Below are 21,491 nucleotides of genomic sequence, written 5' to 3' on the forward strand. Positions count from 1 at the left end.
GGCCATACAAGGTTCTCAAATTCCTAGGAGCTAATGCCTAACCTTTTTATATTACACCCTTTTGTATGTAAAAAATGTAAAAAATTTGTTTTTTAAAAATGCCTTATTTTGAACCCACGTGATGCACACATATATTCAAGAGTAACTTCCTTGAGCTCTAGATAGACACATGAGAGTATTTTTAAATAACTTTTTGTAATTTCTCAACACCAACATCTTGTAATTAACTACCCAATAATAAAGAATTATTGGGTGCCACTTCAAAAGGTGTTGTTTCAATTTCAGAATTGCACACATAAGCTATATGAACCCTATTAAGCTTGATAATTGGTATCTTAATAGATCTCATCAATCATGGGTACATGACACATCATATTATCCACTCCTATAGATTTCACATCATTAACCTTAGATGGTGAATCTTGAGATGGAGGTCTAAAGGATGTTTTATACACAACTAATGCCTTAGAAGACTCCTCTGGTGGTGAAAACTCAGTTATCTCAGCCATGTAATAATCTAACATATTTTGCTTCCGCATGAATTCTTACGAGTCCTTTAAACAATACATTGTACCTATATATTTATTCTTACTTTGGTCATGCCAATTCTTGTGACAACATCATACAATCTAATTATGACACTAAAGACATTGCTGATCATGATAAGTCTACCTCCATTTTGTTGAGACTTCAAGCTCAAGCTGCTAACCTAACATGACAGCTATAATGTGTGTAGCTATCCCTAACATGTGTGTGTCATTGAATAAGTCAAGTCATGACTTAGCTATAGTTAGTAGATTAGTATGGTTTTGGTCACTTAGACCTAGTTGTGTCAGGTTACATGCATCATTGAATAATTCACATCATGACTTATTCAACAATAGTTAGTAGACCAGTATGATTTTGGTCCCTTAGACCTAGTTGTGTTAGGTTACTCAGTCCGTCTGAGTGTGTGTACTTGAATAAAGATAAGAAAGTGAGAACAATGAGCTCTTTGTGGCCTCATCTCTCTCTCTCCCATTCTCTTTACATGGATGGTATTAGAGCATGTTCTTGTTGTTAAGTTTGAGCATAAATAGGAGCTGAATGCGGACTTTAGTCAATGACAATCTCAGGTAAGAGGCATGTGGTTGATATGTCTTTTGATTAGGGCCTCTTTTGAGGCATTCACGGGGATTCATTAGCTTTTCTCTAATACATATGGAGCACTATTGAGTGTTAACTCTTGGAACTTCAACCAATAGCAAACATGTGTGTTTCTGACTAGCATGGACAACCCTAAAATTGCACATGTTTTTGGATGATAGCATGGACAACATTTGAGTTTTGATAATTGCTATCATACTTGATTTCTAATGAAGAGAGATAGTGCTTACTTTGTGTTGGTTCCTGGGCATTATTCAATGCTAGAAATGGTAGCACTAGACTAAGTAGTAGAGCACATGTGGATAATTGAGTAGCAAAGAACACGTGGATAGATTAGCATGAGCTAAAAGAAATTGTGCCTTCTATTTGAGCATTAAACCAAGCAATTTGCAACTCATTTGGCAGTTGGCATAACACAAACAATTGAAAGATCTCCTTGAACATTGTCACTAAGTATGCTTGTCATGTGGTGGAGCACTCCTAAGTGATCTGAAGCCTTATATTAAAGACTAAGTGCTATCATAAAGTTGAGGCAACTTGTATGTAATGCTTGGAGCTCATTTAAAAAAGCTTTAGTTATTTGCCATTAATACTCAGATGATTCCACGTATTTAGTGGATGGTTTATGAATAGTTATGAGCATTGGATTTCCAAGTCTAGAGATGTACTTGTAGATTGAATGATGAACTAAATATTGCACTATGACAGGCAATTAATTGCAACTTATTCTGTATGAATGTAGTGAGATGCATCTCAATCTTTGAACACACACAACAAGAAGGGCATACTAAATCAACATGAACTGACTGGCATTGTTTATGCCTCCAAGATCTTGTACTTGAGCATGAGTAGGAATCCAAACTTCAAAGATTTGAGTGCATTTACAGATCTCGAATTGTCTTGAAATCAGTCTTGAAATTGTACTAGCTTCTATCTGATACTACAAGCACTTTGAACTACATATTGATGTCATCTAATGTGTGGATCTTACTACATGGACTATGGGTGTCTTGAGGAGTACTACAAGCTTTTAATGCTCAATTTTGGGCTGATTTATTAATGGTAAAATAGAGATACTTGGTTGGTTGCAATTGTAAGAAACTTATTGGTTTTGCTACATGTTGTGTAATAAAGTATTGATACTCATAGAAATGTATGTGGACTTTCAAATGAAAAGGCGTATGTCTGGAATGCTTTAAGTGGTTTTCTGAATAGAGAACATTCAGAATTTAGTAGAGAACTTGCTAGCTAGTCAATACTGATAGTAGATATTGCAAAGAGATTATCTTCATCTTTATTGGATTAATTTGAGTGCATACAAACACCTTGTCTATGAAAATTACTTGGTTCTACACAAAGTCAAGAATGGATCATTTTTATTACTGCAGTGAATACATTGTGTTGCACACATGGCAAATGTAGACAGAGGAGATAATATAACTTAGATAGTGGGTGACATGCTTGATAACAATAACTATGCTATTTCGAAGTTTTGGATGAAGAACTTCCTAATTGGAAAGGGACATTGGGATCTAGTCACGGGTGTTGAAGCTAAACCCAAGCTTCCCCACAAAAATCCTAGAGTTGAACAAAGACGCGCACATCAAGCATGGTTGGAAAGAGCCCAAAGGTGTTGCATTGGTTGTCCTTCTATATCTCTGATGCAATAGTCATGTAGATAATGATCTACAAGTCACCAAAGGATGCTTGAAATATTTTGATGTGGTACTATGGTACAACCACTAGTACTCACAAAATCTAGCTAAAGTATAAGTTCAACAATATGGATAGGAAAGGGTGATGCATATAGGACTATGTGACTGAATGGAAGATCATTGCATATTAACTAGCTCTAGTTGTGAGCTGATGTTGATGAGGATCTAATGGTTGTTACCCTAAATGGTTTAGGGCCTGAGTACAAATCTTTTGATATCTCTATATTGATGCATGCTGAGATACCAGATTTTAATGAGCTTTTTTCATTTCTCATACATGAAGCAGTCAAATTGGGGTTAGCTACTACTAGGTCAAGTAGCTCTAAAAGGAAAGATGCAGTGTTCTATTCTAATGAACAAGGTCCTCACAGCCGTGGAAGAGGGTTTTCTCATGGAAGAGAAACACAATAGAATGCATCTCACAGTACTAATATTCAGTAGAGTTAGAATGCAAGAGGTGGTGGGCATTTTAGAACGACGAGGAGATCCAACCCTAGGGCAAGAGGATCATGGCAGCCACAACATACTCATGACAATTCGAATAAAGATAAGGATTGTCACTATTGTCAAAAGTATGGCCACATTGCCAAAGAGTACTAGAAAAATCAAGCTAACCAGAAAGGCAAACAACAAGGACACTATGTATCGTCGAGACATACACAAGATGCATCCACTGATAGATTGTTTGCCATGACATATGTTCAGAACCATGCTACTAAGGAGACCAAAACAAATGATGTCTAGTACATTGATTCTAGAGCCTTGAATCACATGACTCGTCATGGTGATTGGTTTATAGAAATGGTCCCTGAAAAGCATGGATATGTGTGCACAGGAGATCATACGCAACATAGCATTGAGAATAAGAGTGTAGTACCCTTGGTCATTCATGATGGGTGGAAGAAAATTCTACATGATGTATTACATGTGCCTTCCATTATGAAAAACTTGTTATCAGTAGGTCACATGACACAACAGAACTTGCAAGTTTTTTTTTATAAGCACGTCTATTTTATAAACACTATGATGGATCTCCTTATCGATTCGTAGACTTAGTGGGTCTCTAGAATTCTATATATCTAGATCCTAAGGTTAAAAATGATAAATTTTGGGTGTTTTTAGGAGATAATTAGTGAATATTAAGAGTACATGAGAGAATTTATTGATGCCAACTCACGTATGCACTGCATTGATTATGGAGAACATTTGTTTAAGAGATTTTAAGATTTTAATGTTAGAATTAATTATTATAAATATCTTTATTTTTCTAAAGTAAATAAAAAATAGTAATAAGTCTTGATAATGTAGGAGTTAGTGAGACAAATAAAAAGAGATTATAGTTTATTGTATGTTCAAATTTTCTTATTAAAATTTCATAACTAATAGAATCCATTTGCAAGTACTTTCTTTGCAAAATATTATTTAGGGCTGAAGTAATGATTAGTGTATATTAGTGGTTTTACTGAAGTATTAGCAAAGGTTAATGGTGAATTAAGAGTTTTTAGATAAAAAATTTCTTTGGTTTAAATGTAGAATAAAATGGGTTTGATATATTAGGAGTTCTAGTTCAAAATAAGGGTTAAGGAGTACTATTTGAAAGACTGCAAGTAACTTAAAGGGGAATGTTGGGTGAGTTGATAGTTGGACTATATAAGGGAAAGATAGAATATCTTTTATAATGATAATTTGGAGATAAAGAGAGCATATAAGTGCACTTTCAATACTTAGTTAATACAATGACTTCACATATAGACATCTAGCCCTTTTATCTAGGGGGCTTCTTAGGGGGCACGGTAGACAAGGGATCTTATAATAGAAAGTGGAAGGAGAATGTGCACGGTAGAGAAAGCTCTCGGAAAATCTAGTGAATGAGTGAAAGCGAGAAGTTAACATGAGACAAGAGAGCAAAAAGAAGATTGGAAAAGGAAGCTAAATAAATAGTGGAGTAGTTAGAAAAATTGAATGCTAAGCTACAAAATACTTTGCAAGTGGACTGAGTTTGTCAGTAGAAACCAAAAAATTCACTAGAGAGCCGTATTTTGTTAGAATCCAGTTAGATTATGTAGGAGAGCCAAACAAGAAGCTCGGAGGGAACAAGTGGTAACAATAAGGGTAGCTTGAAGAAGGGGTCAACTCCTAGTGTGAGAAGAAAGAAGACACAAAAGAAGAGGGATTAAACAGTGACGATTTTGCAAGTTGTGGTAACTTTTCTACTAAAACAATAGAATATATGATAGAAGAAGACTTAATTGATCATACAACAAAGGATAATAGTATATATAGTCTCACAGAATATCGGGCTCTAAGTAGACTATTTTGATGATCCAAAAGAGCGGGTTCTAGTCTTCAAAGGTGTAGAGGAAGTGCTAAGAGTGTTATATATGGATATGAGAGCACATGTGTGACTTATAGATTTCACATCATATTCTGGTAGTTGGGATGACGATGGTGACATGAAACAAAATCACATTGTCTATCGTAGCATAGACGAAATGGACAATGATGATGGCCATGACATCTAAGATCGCGAGGCGTATCTCAATGAGCATGTCTTGTACTCTTTGTACTGAGTGTAAGCTAATAATTCAATGAAAGCGTTGCTTGTTTATAGACCACATGCGATGCTTTGGCAAGTTTTAATCACATATCATTGAATAGGTAATCTTGAACTTTGAGCTAATAGTAAGAAAAGTGTATACCAATCATACTTTACATTTATTGTGTAATTGAATATCCTTTTAAATTATGTTTTTACAAAGGTGCCGTTCTAGCTTAAGGAATGCACCTATTGCGGCCTATAAGAAGAGCTCATGGGCGTGCAATGGATGGAGTACCCGAGTTGATTAACCCATTGGAGGGCACACTGCTAACTATGTCCTCTACACTAAAATAGATGCTAGGCCTTTCAAACCTTCCTTCAAACTTGCTGCTTGAGATGGATGCAATGATCGATGAATTACTACCCATGGATGCCAAGTCATTTGATCCATTGAGAGAGGAGTCGTCCATACTATTATGTGATGGGTGGCAAGTATCTCACTTAAAGACACTACTTGAACTCCTAAGTGTACAGGCAAAGTACAAATGGAGTGATGCAATGTGACTGAGTTGTTCATGTATGTACTATGCTCCTTTGTCTTTGACTCCATTATAAAAATGGTTCTTATGCTCTTTAAAAATACTTGGGTTTTTTCTTTCAAGTTGCTAAAATATCAGATATTGCCACCTAGAAACACGATGCTTGAATCTCATGATGATGCATGACTAGTGTTACAAAAGCTTGGAATGGACTACAACAGCATCCATGCATGGGTCAATGATTGTGTACTCTTTTGAGAAGACTATGAGACTATGGAAACATGTCTAAAGTGTTGTGCTCATAGGTATCAATAGGACTCGCAAGGGCAAACTGTCCCTTAGAAGGTTCTCATACACTTCTTACTTAGACCACATACATGTCACATGTTTTGTACATTACGTTATATAGCTTTCATGGCTATATATGTGTTTTCTAGGATTATAGAGATGAGAGAGTAGAGAGGATAGGGGAGAGAACAAACGAGGGAGAGGGAGAACGAGTGAAAGAGAGAGAGAGAGAGAGAGAGAGAGAGAGAGAGAGAGAGAGGATATATTATACTACTGAGAGAAGAGAGAAGAGAGTACATAGATTAGAGACTAGAGATTGTATTGTAATAGAGAAATGTATGAAATGTTCATTCGATGGGCCTATAGTCATTTCTTATCAACCTTGCAATCACCCTTTATTATTGAACTTTAAATGTTAGTTAATCTAATTGACCATCTTGTTACAATCAAAGATCTAGCTAAATTCTACATAGATGCGTAAATCTTTGGATTTTCATGAACTATATATGTAGACTCCTACAATGTAGCTAGGAAAATATATTAGAAAGACATCTAGCCTATCTTCAAATGCTTTCATACGATGATAGTATATTAAGAATGCTTTATGGATCTGACCTTCAATAATGAAATATATTATTGATCCTTATCTCCTTCATTGAATATAAAGACACAACAACATGTTGAGAACTAGCCAACCTCTATGAAGGCTGAATCTCAAGACATGTACATAAAATTCATCTATACAATATGAAATTGTTATTGAAGAGCTACAGTTTGTACGTGAAAAAAAATAGAAAAAAGTCTTACTTTTAGTGTATTTAGTGGTTCTTAATTATAGTGTTCAAGTATTTGAGATTTTGTGTTTCTAGTATTTACTGAGCTATATGACTCTAATTATAAGCATTGTGGTTTTTTTCATATTGTTAATATATAAGGTATTTTATTTGTTTTTTTTATTTTTTCTCATAGTAGGTCTTCACATTTTAAAAGAATGTTAGATAATTTCTTACCACTTTCCATCTTCGATTTCATCGACATAGCCTTCATATGTTATATTGAAGAAAAAAGCTCTAAATAAGAAAAACAAGTCTATGAAAGTTATAGGTTCTTAAGGTATTAGGAGTTAGGTGAATCTTGGGTCTTTCAAGAATAGGGCTTTTTGCATGTTACAAAACTCCCATACCTTGGATATGAGCTCCAACTCCTCACAACACTTGGAAGATATGGTTCTCTCACCTTATTTAATTTCTATTTGCCCCAAATGTTGGTATTTTTTGCTTAGGCTCTATATTATCCCTAAATTGATCAATGGGGCATATTTTACATGGGAATATGTGTAACTACATGTTAAAATAAACATGTATGATAACACTTTTTCAAAGGTTTCGTTATATGGTCAGAAGGGCATTTTGTTCTTTTAGATCCATGTGACATTAAATGGATTATGTGCTAGGCACTAAAATATACCCATTTCTTCACATTTGGCATTCTCGTCCCTGCTTCCGTTCTATTGTAGTGTTACCCAAACAGTTCTCACTAACATCTCTTAGGTCCACGAGACTTTGAATGGGTTATGTGCTAGGCACTTAAACATAACAATTTCTTCACATTTAGCAGTCACATCCCTACTTCCATTCTATTGTAGTGTTACCCAAACACTTCTCACGAATGTTGCACACAAAATATACATGGTTAATTTGATGATAGATTATAAAAAATACACAATGACTTGGACAATTGTTATCAAGATGTTATATGGCCATAGTTTGGCAACATTTGAGCTTTTAATGAGATGATTCAGTTGAAAACCTATTCTATTATCCAGAGTACGAGAGTCTAGTACAACAATATTATCGTGGTTCCTACTTTATTTTAAACCAAGAAGGCCTTTTTTCAAATGGGGATCAAATGGATTTGATGTATGGTTAGAGAAAGTTGAGCTTTTTTGGAAATTGGTGTACATTGACTTATTCATGAGCCACTTGCCTATAGTATTCCTTTTATGCCTTTAAAATGAAATCACTCACGATTACCATAGATAAGGCTTTTGCTCTAAACTCAGTAGGAAAAGGATATAAACTCAAATATAAGGCTTTTGTTCTACATCCATACACTAGGCCGCAATGCCTATCCAGTTGTCCCTTCAGATCTAATACACTGATAGCATTGATAGGTCCAATCGTTTATACCAAACTACTCTGAATAGGATAGATGCTTGTATTGTGATGCTTTGCTTACTCTAGCTTAGAGTCCCGATCATGGAAATAATCTATCGTGTTTACACATGGCCTATGAACAGATTGTGTGAAGTGAAGGAAATTCTCCCATGTGAAATCTTCATATGCCCTTGGGTTGGCTTCATCTATCAACTCCTCAGGTGGAGAAAGTGTCATCTCAAATGGTGGATTCAAAAAGAAAGCTATAGACTTTCTTCCAACAAAGTCATTCACAAGAGCCCTATGTACACCACTCTTGAAATGCTTGTTTGTGATGGCCTAAACCAAAAAGTCCATGGAGGGTTAAGCACACAATAAGTACGTATTGGAAGGAGGAAATTCAAACCAACGTTTAAGGAGATGCACTTACCATTAATGTGTCCCCAATGTTTATGACAAATGCGTCCTTTTGTGGAGGGACAGTGTACCATGTGTTTTCATGGCACACTTGGAGCCCTGCAACCTCGTCCTGGTGCAATATTGTAAGTGCTGATGGATCTGTGTGGGGCCCCGTCCCCAATGTGAGAGAAGGTTGGTGACAAGATGGATAGTAGTTTAGGCGCAGAATAGAGCTGTTGTCTTCAAAGTATTGTCTCAATGAGCTGCATTGTAGACCTAGGGCGAGTCCAAGGACCTCCAATATCTCAAGCCCTAGCTTCACCATTTCTTTACAATATTTCTGGAAAGTCGAGCTGCAACCCGCAGAAGCAAGATCTTGGTTAACCATGTTATCATCCGAAATTAACTCTAATACTACGAATAAGCCAACTAAAATCTCATCTAGTTGAGGCATTGTATTAAAGTCGCTCCTAGAGGCATGGCCGCGGATATGATCTGTTCATGGTTGGTGGCGTTAATGAGCGGCCCATGAAGACATGAATCGGTAAAGCCTTAGACCTGTTTAAACATTTGATTCAAGGTGAATCCACTGAAAGGCATACAAACAACGTGAGCCACTAAGACAGGAGAAGGTGAAATTCGAGAGCTTGATCCGAGGGGGCAATCTGAAAATGTGAAGCTGGAGTCTGCTCTAATAATGAGTAAATTTAGTATGAAGGAGAAGAGATGACGAATTAGACTGATGAGAGAGTTCGCGTGGGGGAATTAGAGTAATAAGCACCAAAAACAGTCGCAGAGGCAGAGCTTATATGAAGTAGATGAAAAGGGCGACAGCAAAACCTGCAAGCTTGGTGGTCGTCACCCAAGATCTGTTGAAAGTAGTGAGAGACGCTGGAAACCGGCGTGGGCTGGGCGGAGAAAGTCTCCTTCCAGGGCAACCTGGAAGTGAAACGCCCAGCGAAGCTGCTGCTATACCCAAAGCTCTCGCCGGGGAGTCGTTTTGCCTTCTGCTTCCTCTCCAGGGGCAATCTGAACAAGCGCTCGGAGTGGCCATGGGCGGCCTCCACCAGGGACGCGTCCACGCCGTGGTTGACCACGTGGAAGAACCCCAGCGTCCGGGCAGCGTGCTGCAAGGCGGCCAGCTGATCATGATATCGATCCATTGCAGTCGACATTAATGAGGTGGGATCTGCGGAATTAGTCCTCATGCGGCGGAACAGAGAGAGGTCGATGGTGGGCATGTCCTGCACGACAGGCTGCTTCTCCAGGGTGAGCGCCCCTCCTTCGGATTGCGACTGCAGCAGCTCCGGCCATATGAACTCCGCGGGGATGCTGACGGACTGCGAGAATGTGTCAGTGATGCACGACGTGGCAGCTGCTGCTGGGGCTGGATGCAGCTGCTGAGGAGCGACCGCGGGAGACGCCATATTCGCAATACTGTCGAGCTAGTGGGTAGTTAACGCAGAAGCCCTGCAGCTGAGTATTTTAGCTGCTGCTGAGCTGTTCTAAGTCTTTGTACCTCCGAGCTCTCTGAGTGGCCGCAATGTAGGAGCGCGGATCCGTATTTATACCAGGTCAGATCACGCAGTCCTCTGCGCCCATGACTTGTGAATTACCATATTTCACATGACCGCAGACGATCAGCTTTTTCACCCTTTCACCTCAATCGAGGCGCTGGTTTGTTTGTCCGCGCCACTTTGTTGCGATCATGGAAGCCGAAGAGTCGTGACCTGATGGTGCAAGTGAAACAATGAGTCCGGCCCTGGGCCCCAGCGCAGACAAAATCGCTGACCTCTGCGCGCGCTTCTGAGAGCCTGACCCGTATCTGACCTCAGAATCAGACAAGAGTGCCGGACTCCAATCGACGCTTCGGCACGCCCGGCGCCGATGTCTTTAGCAGCAACTAGGCCCCGCTGCCCCACACGCGGCAGCAACGATGTCGCATCCGCTCTTCTTTTCGTTTACTAGAACAAGCTGGAATCGCACCATATTATCACTGAAGGATGCGCTACGAAAACGAACAAACAAATTCACTCGTACGAGCTCGATGCCATAGGCTATACCTGCCGCGATTCGATGGGTGAATGGTCAATCTCATATCCGATTTCGCGTACTGTGCTTTCAAAAACCATCATGGTTCCGCCCACTACAAATTGACAGCTCCAAAGATATTGCACCCACTCGACATCACAAACTATACACTTTAGCTTTTACTCATTTGATCACTAGCTACAACAAACGAATCCTTGGACGATTCCGGAAACCAATCCCCTGTTAAATCTGCTTGGGGCGAAAGTGTACACGAGCCTCGATCCATCTCTGATTCTCGTAAAATCTCGGTCCGATTAGTATCCTACCAAATCTTAGCAACCCAAATCATGTTTAGCAATCCAAAGAAGCCTCATCCATGAGTTGTACGACAATGCACATTTTCGGGATTTGCAAGATGGTATGGAACAAACCAAATTCTCAATCACTTTGTTCAATTGTATGTAGCATAATCTTTATTGACCTTAGACTCCCATACTTCTCACATACATGTAGTCCTTAAACGAGTGTTAGGAGCTACCAACACTATGCAACGGAGAATATAAAGACAATGAACATTGAAAAGTTATTGAACAAGCAATTGTAGAGATGAGTTGTCTGTAAAAGAGCTTGACCATAATGAATTGTATATCAGGGTCATCCATTAGGTCTTTCCTTTCTTTCTTCTGGCTCTTGATCTTCCTACACAATCTAGACAATTTCTATCAAATAATAGTTGTAGCACAACCATCTTTATCTTATGTCCCTATAATCCTTGGCAAAGTCACAAATTTGTATGTGCATATTAAATTTTGTTTCTTGCCATGTGAAAGATGTTGGATGCTTTGGCAAACAAGGATGATGTTGATAAGTGTCATGTGAGACATGCATTATGTATTTTCTATTAGATTATGTGTGATTAATAAGGACTTTGTGAAAATGTTGCTTGTAATGCCAATGTCACATGGACATGCTACATGATCATTTGCACAAATTTTAAAAAGGTTCAACAAGGTAATAAAAACTTGAAAATAGATGTAACGTGTCCACTTGTATCTTCAGGACACGTCTTAGGAGTCCATCAGAAAGGATGTCTAGAAAGCTCCGCCCGGCACTCCCATGGAATGTTGCGCGGTTTGCGATCTAGGGCTTTCCGCATCTGCCACGTAGCAGAAGTATTCTGGCCGTTCCCACTTAGGATCGACCTGAATTAGGGTTTTCCTTAACGGTCATTTCCTAACGCCAACTAGCGTCGGACCCAAGCGAACTACTTTACGCAAAAACGTCAGGTCCGAAGTGGATTCACGCTATACTTGGTTCAACGAGAATGGGAAACGAGAGGGATGCAAAGCTCAACCTCTCTGCCATAAGTCATAGTCCCATTCCGTTCCCCTAAAACAGCGTAAATCGAATCAATCATAACTCTAGGTCAACACTTTTGTTGTTCATGTTCTTTGACGATCTTCCTGCTCTCCATCGTGATTTGAGAAAAGTTTCCGGCCAACCGGGACCACCCATCCGTAGGACGGACCTATGGCCGATCCTCCGCACTGTAACGTGTCCCCTAGTATCATCCAGGACACGTCTTAGCAGTCCATCGGAAAGGATGTCTAGAAAGCTCCACCCGACATTCCCATGGAATGTTACGGGTTTTGCGATCTAGTTCTTCCCGCGTCTGCTACGTAGCAGAAGTATCCTGGCCGTTCCCACTTAGGATCGACCGGAATTAGGGTTTTCCTAATGGGTCACTAGCTAACAGCAACTAGCGTCAGACCCGAGCGAACTACTTTACGCAGAAACGCCAGGTCCAAAGCGGATTCACGCTGCACTTGGTTCAAGGAGAATGGGAAACGAGAGGGATGCAAAGCTCAACCTCTCTACCATAAGGCATAGTCCCATTCTGTTCCCCTAAAACAACGTAAATCGGGTAAAACGTAACTCTAGGTCATTGTTCTCGTTATTCTTTTTGATGATGATGATCATTCCGCTGTCTTTCGAGATTTATGAGAAAAGTTCTCGGCTAACCGGGACCACCCAACCGTAGGACAGACCCATGGCCCATCCTCCGCACTTTCCTCGGTTTGTTTTAGTTATGTAATTATCTAACATATTAATTTGGCATATAACAATCAGCTTCTTTAATTAATCTTGTTTAAGCACTGGTTCCTTCACATAATCGTATCACGTGACATATAAAAACAATATCAAGCAAGTTTGCTTAGCATCTCATCATTTTATCTTTGAATTACAAGAAGTTTCGCCGTAGGCTTGTCCATAATCTGCCCGGAGGCTAACAAGTAATCTCCAGGGATCACTATTCCAAGCTTCCGCCCATCAACTAGTATGCGGGCCTCGAGATCCAATATTGAGTCATGTTAGCCTCTTGTGCAGGACCCGGAAGGCGAGGAATTTACGGCCAGAGCCCACCCTGGCACCCAAGCGTCCTCCTGCTCCAAGTAGAACTCAACGGAGAGACCTCTCATGGCGGGTTCGGTCCACGTTCCCGGCGCGGTCAACAACCCCCTTCGTTAGGGTCAGGCAGGCAGTCGGGAGTAACTGAAGCTGCATCTCCCTTCAGGCCTTTAACCTGAAGTATAGGTACTTGTTTAATTTGTAATTCATAATTCAAACAGCACCCTACAATCTCTAGCAAGCACAAACATTTCCATTAATCAACCCAGTTGTATGGCAAGCTGCTAAGGAAGTGTTCTTTCCTTTTAGAGTGTATCAGCAGTCGTTCTCAAGATGTCTTGTAAACTTGGCAAGATCCCTTATATTCGGGTGTAGGGTATACCCAACTTGATTAACCCTAAGGTACCTTAGATATGCTAGTTTCCATTTTACAACTTTCTTTATTTTGAAGGATATCCAAAAACTACGTCTTTTTGCAAGATAACTTGCGTAAGGATCTGCCGTCTTTGAAGAGGGTTTTTCCCTTTTCTCCTTGTGAATTGATCACAAAATGATTTCATACATGTTGCGCAGTCCGACGATAGAATAATCTGTTTAGACTCCTTAATCTGACGTATGTCAGGCCTAGGGTTTCTTCATTTAAGAACCTTAGGGACGAACCCTAATTTCTTATCTTTATGAATTTATTGTCCTTGCGGTAATGTAAGTAGTCTAGTGTTTTAGGGTATGAATGTTTCTATGTTTAGATTGGTCTGGTTATCTTTTGGAAAGATTGGTTTGGTCAGCTTTTGGAAGGTAATCTTGCTCGTCTTGTCACGGTTTTACTATCTTTGATTACTTTCTCAATCAATACAATTTAATTTGGCATATAGCATAATGCCATGATGATACAAAGAGTGACGATACTCCTTGGGACAAAAGGCCTAGCTATGGAATTGGTGAATACACACTTTATTTGTTCCAAGTCCTCAATTTGCAGGGGAAAAGTGTTAATAGAGTGTCATCCAGCAATTCCCCATTACATTTTCTTTCCAAATGGTTTCGTATGTCTAATTTTTATACTTGTTAATTTCTAACATTTAACTTCTGTTTTCTTTAAAGATGAACTCATGCCAAATAACAACAGTTGCCTTGCTAAGATATGCAACTAGCAAAGATAACTCTCTAGTAATTTGAGCATCGAAAGAAACCTTTCATGAATTTAGCCATTTTGCCATGATTCGTTGCGAAAAGAATAAGACTAATGGAGCAAGATATAATTTCTTCATTTTAGGACTATAATACTATAGTAAATGGATAGTATTGCCTATTATTTTATAATGTTTGATGCAATTTGAAGAAAGCTAATTTGAATACATTGTCATTCATAAGCTAACTCCTTCGTTAGAATTAATTTGAACAAATATATATATTTCCTTAACAATTTTTCTTTGCATGATTGACTAAAACCCGAATTAACGTCAAGAAGACAACCTGGCTTTGAGGTGAGATATCCATATGGATACCGGGAGATGAACCTCCCGCGGCTACGTCTTGGACTTTCTTAGGAGGCATCGCAAGTGTGGTCCGTTGAACGTGGAAGCAGCTTTACAACTTCTCCTTAGAACTCCACCGTCGCTCCTTGCACCGTTTGTCAAAGTAGTTTTTGGAAGGTTCCCTCCTTGAATTCGGGAATTGAAAAGGGTATTTTTAGAAACTTTTACAACTAAGACCCATTGAAGCCATGGGGAAGGCTTAATGGTCTTTGTAAGCTCGCACGAACGGAAATAACAAGGTGTGGAGAAGACACAAGGTGTAGGAGAGCTTTAAGGAAAAATAATAGCCGTAAAGATTATAAGTAAGGGTCTAAGGACCCTTAGGTCAAACTTGGAGAAAAAGGCTTATGGGGGCTTACACATGGGGGAGGGTGAAAGGTTTTTGATGCCAAGGTAAAGGCTTAAGGGGTAATCAAGGGAGAAGTGGTTTTAAGAGGCCACAGGAAGGGGGTGATTCCAAAGCCAAGGGGATAGGTCTTTTAGGGATTATACATAGGTAAAGAAGTAATAAGACCCTTAAGGCCTTTGTGCTCATGGGGGGAAGTGACTCCAAGTGCAAGGAAAGGGGCTTTAGTACGAGGGTGAAAGGGGACTTAAGGGATTTTTAAAACCCGGCAGAGGGGGTTCTAATACCCATGGAAAGGGGTTTTAGATATGGGGGTTAAAAGGGCTTCATAACGTACAAGGAGGGGGTGAAATTTTTTTGAAATTTAGGGGAAAGGGTTTTAGCACGGGGGAGGGGAAAATGAAAGGGGGCTTAGGGGATTTTAAACCCGGGGAAGAAAATAACAAAGGGGGTAGTAGGGTATAGGAAGGGGGTTTTAAGAGGCCCCCCCCTTTGGAAGCTTCCAAGCTTCGAGAAGCTTTGGGGGGCTGGTTATGGCCGTCCGTCCCGACGGAGAATTGGAGGCGGCTCCTCCCTCCCTTGACGGCGACTCCTATCTACTTCCCTGGCGGCCAGCAACAGCGTCTCTTCCCCTCTTTCTCACAGCGACATGATCTCTGGCAGCGACGTTTGGTTCTTCTCACGGCCCCCCCCCCCCCAGCCTTTTTCCGTCCTTCGGCCCCTCCCCTCTCCTCGTTTAAATAGTGGAGGGAGGGGGATCTTCTCCTCCTGCGTGTCGACATGCATGCCCTCCCTCCCTCCACGAGCTCCACCAAGGAGCTTCAGAACTCCTTCTATTCCCCTCCCCCTCCAGCTCGTCAGTCGGCTGGAGGGATAAGGGGGAAAATAAATAATAATAATAATAATAAATTTTCAAAAGCTTGATCCTTTAATTCCCACGCGGACTTTTACATTCTCTCCCCCTTGGAGGAATCGAGATGTCCTCATCTTGAGATAAACTGGGGATATTGATGGTTGAGAGTGCCTTCATCTACCCAAGTGGCATCCTCTTGGGGATAATCTTTCCACTGGACAAGGCATTCTTTCAAGGTTCTAGATCTTAACTGTCTTTCCCTAACATCTAAGATCCTTTCTGGCCTTAGTTCAAGGACTCCTTGGCTAGGCATTACAATTTGTTGGTCATTAAGTACATGATTAGGATTGGGGACATATTTTTTTAATAGACTGATATGGAATACATTATGAACCTTTAGGTTCTCAGGGAGTTGCAATTTATAAGCATTGGGTCCTAGGCATTTGAGGATTTTATACGGCCCACAATACCTTGGACTTAGCTTCTTGCATTCTCCTAGGGATAGAGAACTCTTTTTAGGGCGTACTCGAATGAAGACTATGTCTCCTTCTTTGAAGACTCTTTCTTGACGTTTCAAATCTGCATATGTCTTTTGTCTATCCTTGGCTGCTTGTATGTCTTGTCTTATTGACCTTATTTGATCATACATGTCCTCCAACATTTGTCTTGAAGCTTCAACTCTTAGGGTTGGATCAGAAAAGTTTAGGGGACTTCGACAATCATGACCATACAATGCCTGGAAAGGGGTCATTTGAATGCTCTGCTGGTAAGAAGCATTGTAGGAAAATTCCACTAATGGAAAGTATTGAATCCACCTCTTCGGCTCTCGACAGCAGTATGCCCTAAGCATATCCTCAATGATTTGATTCACTCGCTCTGTTTGTCCATCCGTTTGGGGATGGTAGGCGGTGCTAAAACAAAGTTGAGTCCCAATAGCTTCAAAGATAGCTCTCCAGAAGTGTGATGTGAAGAGAGAATCTCAATCACTAATGATTCTTTTAGGTAACCCATGTAGGTTGAATATTTCCTTGATAAACAATCTTGCAATGTCCGAGGCTTTATAGTTTGTCTTTATTGGAATCAGGTGTGCAACCTTGGTAAGCATGTCAACCACAACCATAATGGAATTGTATCCTCCTTGGACTTGGGGTAAGCCCACAACAAAATCCATACTGATGAATTCCCATTTCATTTGGGGAATGTCAAGCGGTTGCAGTTTCCCTGGCATCATGACATGTTCGGCCTTGATACATTGGCAAGACAAACATTCAGTGACATACTTGAGAACGTCACCTTTGAGCCTCTCCCAGTGGTAGCTTTTCCTAACTGCATTAAGAGTTTTTGCATAGCCAGGATGTCCTGCAAAAGGAGAATCATGAGCTTCCCATAATATCTTCTGCTTAAGTGACTGGCTTATTGGTATACAAAGCCTTGTTCTGTAGTAGACAAGTCCATTATCAATGGAAAATTCCTGATACTTAGCTTGTAACTTCTGATTCTGCTCCTTGGTAGATATTTCTTTTATCATTGTTTGGTAGGCCAAATCATGGCATGCTTCCTCTCTAGCTAGTTCAAGTATAGGATTGTTTGGTATCCATACCTTTGTAGCCAGAGATCTGGTCGTTGATGGATTTTGCAAGATTAGGGAATTTAGGAATGCCTTGCGACTGAGTGCATCGGCAACTACATTCTCTTTCCCTGGTCGGTACTTGATTTCAAAATCATATTCCTCCAATACTTCAATCCACTGATGTTGCCTCATGTTGAGCTCATTCTGGGTAAAAATCCATTTGAGACTCTTATGATCGGTTACTAAAGTAAACTTGTTACCCAACAGGTAGTGTCTCCAAAGCTTGAGAACATGGATGATAGCTAATAATTCCAGATCATGTGTGGCATAATTCTTTTCATGACTCTTCAATTTCCTTGAAGAGTATGCTACTGGATGACCTTCCTGCATAAGTACACACCCCAAGGCAAGAATGCTGGCATCAGTTACTACAACTCCTTATTGAGGTCAAGAAGTTTTAGAATAGGTGCTGATACCAAACTTTACTTCAATTTGTCGAAGCTATTTTGTTCGGGAGTTGACCATGTAATAGATGTCTGCTTCTTTAGTAAGTCTGTAAGAGGTGCTGCAATCAAAGCATAGTTTTTGATAAAGATCCTATACCATTCTATCAAGCCAAGAAAGCTACGTATTTCTTTGACGGATACTGGTATTGGCCATTCAAGCACATTCCTGACTTTGGCTGGGTCTACTGATATTCCCTCGGATGATACTATGAATCCCAGATATTCAATCTGACGCTTGAAGAATGCACACTTCTTCATTTTTGCATACAGCTTATGAGACCTCATTGTCTCAAGGACAATCCGTAGTTGAGGTTCATGATCTTCTTCCTGTTTAGAATAGACTAAAGTGTCATCAAAGAAGACAAGTATGAAATCATCAAGATATGGTCTAAGAATATCCTGCATTAATCTATTGAAGGTGGCAAGTGCATTTGTAAGCCCAAATGACATAACCAAGAACTCAAAGTGCCCATATCTTGTATTGAAGGCCGTTTTTGGAATATCTTCGTCCTTGATCCTTATTTGATAGTAACCTGATCTGAGATCAATTTTGGAGAAGATCTTTGCACCTTGAAGGCGATCCAGAAGCTCATCTATTCTAGGAATAGGATACTTGTTCTTGACTGTTGATTGATTCAACCCTCGATAATCAATACATAGTCGAAGTGTCCCATCTTTCTTTTTCTGGAATAGTACTGGAGCTCCCCACAGTGAGTTGCTGGGCCGAATGTAACCCTGATCCAACAGTTGCTTGAGTTGTTCCTTCAACTCAATAGCTTTCGGTATGGACATTCTATAAGGTCTTTTTGCAATTGGCGCAGCTCCAGGCACTAGCCTAATTTCATGATCAACTTCTCTTGGAGGCGGAAGTTCAATCAATTCCTCAGGGAATACGTCAGCGTATTCCTTTAGCCAAGAAGGTCCTTCATGAAACTCTTGCTTTTGATCTAACTTGTTGAGTTTGATTAGGTAAACGGGTAATCCTTTTCTGACTCCTTTTATGATCCGCGATACTTTGGCTAATTGGATTCTTGGCACTCCTGCCTCACCTTGAGTCGTGACAACCTCCTTTTCAGAGTTTCGGAAGGAAACGTGACCCTTTCCACAGTGGATGTGGGCGTCATTAGGCTTAAGCCAATCCATCCCGAGTAGACACTCATGGATACCTAAATTCATGACTCTAAATTTGACTGAGGTTTTCTTTCCTCCCAGAAAGAATTCTTCCTTAGCAGTTTGCCTGGTACAAGTTACCTCACGACCGTTTGCCAATTTCACAAGCAGGGTAGGTGCTTCTACTATGGCTATTCCTAATATTTTTGCACATGCTGGTGAGATAAAGGAATGTGTTCTGCCACAATCAATCAAGGTTTTGAAACCTTTACCTTGATAGTCCGACAGTGTTTGAATCACCGAGAACTGGCGATTCGGCCCCTTCTTGTGTAAAGCGGCATGGACTGTTGCTCTTTCGAATTCTGCTTCCATAGTCGGATCTTCCTCTTCTTCTGCTTCGCATCTTTGCCTATTGGTAATGCAGGCAGTTCTTCCTCTTCCACGGGTGGCGGCTCCTTGACCGCGGCCTGCACCTTGGAAAGGTGTTTGACGATGTCCCTCGCTGAGCTTGGGACATTGCCTTTTGAAGTAACCGAGTTCGTTGCAGTGGAAACATCGGAGGTTTCGGCCATTAATTTGAGTAGGAACAAAGTTGTTGACGTTATTTGTCCTTGCTTTCTTCCTTTGTCCCTCACTGTGACCTTGAACTCTCTTCACTTGGGATCTGAATGCTCCTCTGTTCGGGTCGCTATAGGACCAAGTTTTGTTACCCCTTGGTCTAGCTTGCACTTCCTGAATTATAGGCGCCGCTCGAATGAGTGCATCCTGAAGATCTGACGGATGCATAGATTCGAGACGGGTATTTACGGGTGGATTTAAGCCCGTGCAAAATTTGGACACCTGCTGCATCATGTCCATCTGTGGTGCATACTTTAAGAGTGAGACAAATTTAGAGTAGTATGCGTCAAGGGTGAGTCCTAGTTGTTTTATCTCATAGAACTCATTCATTTTCTGTGTACGATATGCAGGTGGCAAATATCTCCCTTGCACGGCTTTCTTTAACTTATCCCAGGTAACGGACCCCTCTGAAGTCCCTTGATCCCTGCACCATTTTTTCCACCATAGTCTAGCTTCTCCGGTGAGTTTTAACTTGGCGAGCATGGCCTGATTTGTAGGTGCAGTACCAGCTGCTTCAAAGTAGTCCTCCATAGATTCAATCCAAATTTCAGCATCAGACTGGACAAATCTGCCCCTCCCGTCAAAATCGCGTGGCTTTATCTGCTTGAGGAGGAACTTCTTCTCCTGGATTACGGCAGTACTTGATGTAGGGGGCGAATTTGGAACCTGAACCTGGGGTTGTGCCTGGGTAAAAGTTTTTCTTAACGTTATTATATGATAATTGACGTTAGCTTATCTTTAGTTCAGCTATCTCGTAAATCATGAAGCTACTTTTTAACCACGCTGATGCATAGCCAAATATTGATAAAAGAAGTCCTTATTTATATTTACATGGGAGTGTCCTTATACAACGTCTCGTGTGATGATAATTCAATCATTACATTCAGTTTGAGGAGAACAACGTTGTATTGTATTCGTCTACAGGAACTGTGTAATAGTAGGGTTTTGGGTCATGGATCTTTAGGAATCGATAATTCATTGGAAGTTTAGGATATCCTTTTCGTTGGAATCCATACTTCTCATGGCGGCCCAATACCTTAATCCTATCGGCTGGGATTACACGGGTTACTTCCTCATATACATATGAGTTCATTTTAACCCTCCGACCTTGAATATGTAAAGTTGAATTTACGTGAGCTTCCACAAAAATGAACAGCTTCACGACTTTCAAGTCTTCCAACCACTTGATCCTCTTTAGGTTGGTCTGTAGATAAGTGAACCGGTGGGCAGCTATGTAGTAGATTCTTGAAGACCCTGTCCATCTTCGTTCTATATATAAAGGTGATGGATTATAAATCTGCTCCAAGATGTTCATCATCCCAACTCTTTGTCTATAATGCGGAGAATGCATTGCAGTTATAAACATGACCCGGAACACCAAAAACTTGTTCCATGCTCCATAGTTCTGCAAGACAGTATTGAAGATGAGGAAATGTTTGGACAGCAACAATTTCTTTACTTCATTTTATTGAGATCTCATAAAAACAATTCCGTTGTTGGTCGGCTCTGATACCAACTGTAACATGTCCCCTAGTATCATCCAGGACATGTCTTAGCAGTCCATCGAAAAGGATGTCTAGAAAGCTCCACCCGACATTCCCATGGAATGTTACGGGTTTTGCGATCTAGTTCTTCCCGCGTCTGCTACGTAGCGGAAGTATCCTGGCCGTTCCCACTTAGGATCGACCGGAATTAGGGTTTTCCTAATGGGTCACTAGCTAACAGCAACTA

The 21,491-nt window shown here is 40.4% G+C and overlaps 1 protein-coding gene across 1 annotated transcript; it reads right to left on the bottom strand.

The window, feature by feature from the left end:
• Window positions 1-8,289: 8,289 nt before the first annotated feature.
• LOC148021354 (gibberellin 20 oxidase 1-D-like) lies at window positions 8,290-10,402 on the bottom strand. Its single transcript, XM_087699223.1, has 3 exons — window positions 9,623-10,402; window positions 8,814-9,135; window positions 8,290-8,722 (listed from the first exon to the last, which is right to left on the bottom strand). Exons 1-3 carry the CDS (start codon window positions 10,207-10,209, stop codon window positions 8,462-8,464), a joined length of 1,170 nt encoding a protein of 389 aa, XP_087555349.1. The 5' UTR covers window positions 10,210-10,402; the 3' UTR covers window positions 8,290-8,461.
• Window positions 10,403-21,491: the final 11,089 nt, after the last annotated feature.

Source organism: Lygodium microphyllum, chromosome 18, assembly GCF_053477565.2.
Source record: "Lygodium microphyllum isolate KBCC chromosome 18, Lygodium_microphyllum_v1.1.10, whole genome shotgun sequence".
NCBI classification, from domain to species: domain Eukaryota; kingdom Viridiplantae; phylum Streptophyta; class Polypodiopsida; order Schizaeales; family Lygodiaceae; genus Lygodium; species Lygodium microphyllum.